This window comes from Leptosomus discolor, chromosome 27 (assembly GCF_034619465.1).
Source record: "Leptosomus discolor isolate bLepDis1 chromosome 27, bLepDis1.hap2, whole genome shotgun sequence".
NCBI classification, from domain to species: Eukaryota; Metazoa; Chordata; class Aves; order Leptosomiformes; family Leptosomidae; genus Leptosomus; species Leptosomus discolor.
Genome location: NC_141417.1, coordinates 1,748,331 through 1,753,634, shown reverse-complemented (window position 1 = coordinate 1,753,634; position 5,304 = coordinate 1,748,331). Strand labels below are relative to the sequence as shown.

General features: G+C 49.6%; 1 protein-coding gene across 1 annotated transcript; it reads left to right on the top strand.

Annotated features, from left to right (window-relative positions):
• Positions 1–3,301: 3,301 nt before the first annotated feature.
• Positions 3,302–4,931, top strand: HOXC12 (homeobox C12). Its single transcript, XM_086478658.1, has 2 exons — positions 3,302–3,866; positions 4,693–4,931. Exons 1-2 carry the CDS (start codon positions 3,302–3,304, stop codon positions 4,929–4,931), a joined length of 804 nt encoding a protein of 267 aa, XP_086334784.1.
• Positions 4,932–5,304: the final 373 nt, after the last annotated feature.

The window sequence follows — 5,304 nt, the reverse complement described above, 5'->3', positions numbered from 1 at the left end:
CTTCCCACCAGCATTTCCCGCCAGCTGCCTGTGTGGAGGTGGGAAAAAAAAGAAACCCTCCCCGAGGATTACCCAACATCGGCGTCGAAAAGGTCTCTCTACCTGCAAACTGGGATTCCTGCAAGTGGGAAAAGGCTCAGAGATTTATTTTTGGCTGGGCTGGGCTTTTTTGTTGTTGTTGTTGGGGGGTGGGAGAGGCGACAGGGGAAAAAAAAAAAAGGGGGGGGAGGGGGTTGCTCCAAGCGATATGAGGTAGAAATCGGAATATATTTTTGGAGAGCCGGCGCTCGGGGTGGGCTGTGCAGGGAGGAGGCTGCCTGAGCCAGCAGTGCCAGTGCCCCAAGCAGGAGGACTCGGCTCAGGCTTTGCTTTTTTAAGCACCGCTCAGCTTTTTCTAAGCCCAAGCGCTCACCCTGAACTGGGAAATGCATTTTTAATGGGGAAGGAATTCCCGGGGAAGGCGGCAGCTTTGCTTAAGTGTCCTTAGGATTTTTGTTGGGTTTTTTTACTATTTTTTCCCCCTCTTCCTTTGGACCTGCCGCCTGCTTGCAGCGCTGAGCTGGGGAGACCTCTTCAAGGCCACCAAGAGCAGGGAGTTACTCGCCAAGCTGTGCATCGCTTAATATATTTCCGAGCACGGCTGTAGCATTTCCCAGCTCAAAAAAAAAAAAAAAAAAAAAAAAAAGGGAAAAAGAATAATAAATAAGGGAACGGGGGGTGATTTTCTCCCTCTCCCTTGCTGTGATGCCCATGCTGACATTCTCCCTCCACGCAGGACTCCAGTGCGCAGTTTGTGGCTCACTTGCTCCGCAGCTGCCTCCCCCTCAAATGTTTCCTTGGTGGTAAAGGTGAATTTTTTTAATTTTGTTGTGTTTTCACCCTGCAAAAAAAATCGAATTGAATAAAGAGGAAAAGCCCCAAATGCCCGGAGACTCCTCTGAAGCGAAAAAAAAAAATATACTTTCCCAAGGTCCAGTGGAGAACAAAGCCGTGCAGCAGCCGGGCACGTCTTGTATGGGGAATTTTGCAAAGAAAAGAGCAAGGTAGAGGAAGGGTTTTCTTTTAAAAAAGCAGCAAACAAAGCCAATTCAGATGGCAACCTCCGGGGATCACGTGCTCATTTTTATATAAACTATTCCTCCCCATGCTTGCCCGGCGTGGCGAGTGCTTCTTCTGCAGCGAGAAGACACTCTTGAAGAAATCACAAGCAGCTTTTTCACTTATACCTGCAGGGAGAAAAATTCCTTGGCAAGGTTTAAAAAAAAAAAAAAAAAAAAAAAAAAAAAAAGGGGGAAAAAAAGTGCTAAACTTTCATTCTAGCAAAATATTTCTAGTAGTCGTATTTCTTCCTTCGCAGGCAAAGTGTGTGGGGAGGTACGCACGTATCTCTGCAAGGTATGTATGGAGCGTATCCAGAGATGTGCCAGGGAGAAAGAGGGCTGGGAAATATGGGGAACAGGGTTTCCACCTTCAGGAGGTGTCCATGGAAGACGAAAAAGCACCTAAATGAGTTATTTTACTGGCGTTATTCTTCTATCACATTCTATATCATATTCTATCTATGAGTCCAACATATCAAGTTATTCTTGCAGGGCTGGGAGGGGGGTTAGCTGAAGCCCCAGACGAGGAAAAAATGATTTTATGCTCGAGAACTCTATAAAATATTGGTGACGGAGGTTGGCTGCTGGCTGGAAAGGCAGCAGTTGGGGAGATGCGGCTGCAGCCGCGGAGCGCCTCCGCCCCCGCGCAGCGGTTTTACCTCTACAGGAATATTTACGGTACTTTGCAGAGTCAACCTGGCAAGGGGAGCGCTTGGGAGTTGCTTAAGGCAGGGAGGAATGCAGAGCCATGCAAAAATCCAGCAAAGGGGGTGGGCAGTTTGGTTTCTTAAAAAATAATTTAAAGACAAAAAAGAAAAAAAAAAAAAAAAAAAAAGGCGGGTGGGGGGAACAAGGGGGAAAAAAAAGAAATAAAAAACCACTCCAGGAAAAAATCTGAGATAAACCACCCTCAAATGTCTTTGCGTGTTCCCGGTTTCCATACAATGCACCTTTTGCAGGATTGCTTTTTGCTTCCTTCAACGTATTTATTTTGCACTGAAAGAAGCCAATATTGATTTTTTTTTTTCCCCTATCCCTCGTATTCCTTCGCAGCAGCTCTTTTCAGTACGACCAGGAGAAGACGATGGGTGGGAGGGAAGAAGAGCTCTGTGGTGTTACGAGGGCAGAATATATTGCTATAAGGTGGCGAGGAACCAGCTCCGTGTGTGTGTGTGTGTACCTCTGTTTCCAGGGGTGGGGACCAAAGAAGTGGGTGGGGGACTGTAATTTTGATTCTTTCCCAGAAGCGAAGCAAAACAAAAAAAGAGGTTTGAACACTTATTCTATACGTGTGTGCGCCTTGGTGCATATGAATTATATACCGGGTAAATTAAGGCTATACACAGTCATGTTCTTCTGGCTGCTTTATTCGACACAGATCATTAATAAAAGCGATTGAAGATTGTTAAAAAAATCTTCCATCCCTTCTTGAGAGAGTGGCAAGAGCCTGGGAAGAGGCTGCATTCCCCCAGCCCGCGACAAAGCCACACAGTCCGAGAGGAGCGGAAAGAAAATAATAATAGTAATAATAATAATAATAAAAAGAAAAGAGTAGAAAAGGTCGCAAATAGCCTCCAACTCTGCCATCCCACCGCGCGTAAATATGAGCCTGTTGCGGGCACCATCATTCGTCTCCTTAAAAAGCCCGTAAACTTTATATGACACAATATCTAATAGTAATTTATTGGGGAGATACTGTAAATTCGAACTGTTTTAGTTAATAAAGGAGCTAATTAATGAGAACCAGCCTCGCTTTTGCAGATGGTGGAGGGCCCCGAGGTGTTGCCGGGGGAAGGGCGCGCAGCGATTTTGGGGCAAAACCCTCGCCTATCGATTATTTTATGCCAAATATGACATTTTAGGGTGCTCCGCGATTCTTAAGCCAGCGCTGGGAGCCGTTGCTTTTTTTTTTTTCTTTTTTTTTTTTTTTAATAAAATGCTTTATGGGATTTTTAATATTTTTTTTATGATTTGGGGGGGTGAAGAAGGCCGGGGGGGGACGACAGAAAAGGCGTAAAAAGGCGGAACTTGCTCTTGTGTTTTGTCTCGGCTGCCAGGGGAGGGGAGGGCCCCCCCCCCTCCCTCCCAGCGCAATTTGGGACTCACGTGACCCCCCCGGACCAATAGGGCCGAGCCGTCGGTTTAACTATGTTTAATGTCAGATAGCAATAAAGTAGAAGCTTTCGGTCAGGCCCGCGGAAATGGGCGAGCACAACCTCCTTAATCCCGGCTTTGTGGGACCTCTGGTGAACATCCACACGGGAGACACCTTCTACTTCCCCAATTTCCGTGCCTCCGGAGGGCAGCTGCCCGGTTTGCCTTCCCTCTCCTACCCCCGCCGGGATAACGTCTGCTCCCTGCCCTGGGCATCCTCGGAACCCTGCAACGGGTACCCTCAACCCTACCTGAGCAGCCCCGTCTCCATTAACCCTTCCTTCGGCAGAGCCTGCGACCTCGCCCGGGTGGAGGAAAGCAAATGTTATTACCGGGAAACCTGCTCCGAAAGCACCGGGCTCAAGAGGGAGGAGAGGGGCAGGGACAGTGCCTTGCTGCCCCTCGAATCCAGCCTCCCCAATGGCATGGGGGGCAATTTCAGCAAATATGACTATCCGACCAGCGAGGCGGTGCCCCACGACCCTCCGTCCTGCCAGTCCTTGGAGTCAGACTCCAGCTCGTCCTTGCTCAATGAAGGGAATAAAGGCACGACCGGAGAAGCGGGGGGTTTGGTGTCCCCCCTGAACCAAGGCAGCACTTTAGGCAGCGGTGGTAAGACCCGGCAACGAGGCTCTCGGGGCTGGATCTGGGGGGGGGTTGGGGGTGGTGATGGGGTTTGCTTGGAAACTTGACGGCTTGGGGCTCCTCCGTGGTGTAATTCATGGGCTCAGCGATGGGAAGCGGCGTGTCTATGTGTGCTGAGACCACTAGGGGTAGCACCGAAATCCCTAATGTTTTATTAGGTGGTGCTTCTTTTAAAAGAAAAGGCTATAAACATGTAAATATCCCATAAAAGAAAAAAAAAAAAAAAAAAAAAAAAAAAAGAAAAAGAAGAGAGAGAGAGACGCAGAGAAGGGTAGTGGTTGCGCATCCCTGCGCGGCGCGGAGGGCTGGCGGTGCGTCCGGGCGCTTATCTGGGACATCGCAGAGGTGTGTCTGCCCGAGGGCAGGGGGGGAGAAGGGGGGGATGCTTAAAAAAAAAAAGACCAACCCCAAACCCTTCAGCCTTCAAAGCTGGCATCGGGGTGAAGGTTTCACCCTGTTCGCGGGGCCGGAGCGGCCGCGGAGCCCTTCCCGGAGGGATCCCAGACTTGTCGCCCGCTCCTTGCCTGTCCTTTGCTCCGTGCCCCGCTTATAACGCTACCTCCTTTCCCTTCTTCTGCCTCCCGCGCCCGCTCCACGCAATCACCCGTGGCCCTGGGAGGCAGCTGGGAGCATCCCTAAGCACTCACGGCCAGGACAGCGGGGGGCCCTGGGGACAGCGGGGCCACCAGGGAGGTGCAGAACGGGGTGCTGGGGGTGCCCCTTGCTTTTCTTTAAAGAGGAGGGAGTTCTTTCTTCCTTGCCAAGTGCTCAACTCTCGCTCCCCCTTTGCCAGGTGCTCCTTGGTACCCGATGCACACGCGGTCCCGGAAAAAAAGAAAACCCTATTCCAAACTGCAGCTGGCAGAGCTGGAAGGGGAGTTTATGGTCAATGAATTCATTACTCGCCAAAGAAGGAGGGAGCTCTCAGACCGATTAAACCTGAGCGACCAGCAGGTGAAGATCTGGTTCCAAAACCGGCGTATGAAAAAGAAAAGACTCCTCCTGAGGGAGCAAGCCCTTTCTTTCTTTTAAAGTTTCAAAAGCGTCCGTGTCGGGTGTTAAAACCAAGCAAAACAAACAAAAAAATAATCCAACAAAACCCCCCACATAGACTCTCTAGCCTTCACCCGAGCTCCCGGGACTTTACCTGATCACTCATAATCCCCCCACCCTTTCCTACCCAGAAATCAATGAATAAATAAATAATATTAATGAATAACCAGTTTCCCTTAAAATACGAAACCCGACAGCGAGGGGAAAAAAAAAAAAAAAAAAAAAAAGACAAAAAAAAATAATAATGCATCTCCTCCGCGGGGACGGCGGGGGCACAGACGGCTTCCAGAGATGCTCGGCGGGCTGAAGGGGAGGTTTTGAGCGCGACTTTAGCCTCTTTGGCTTTGCCAGC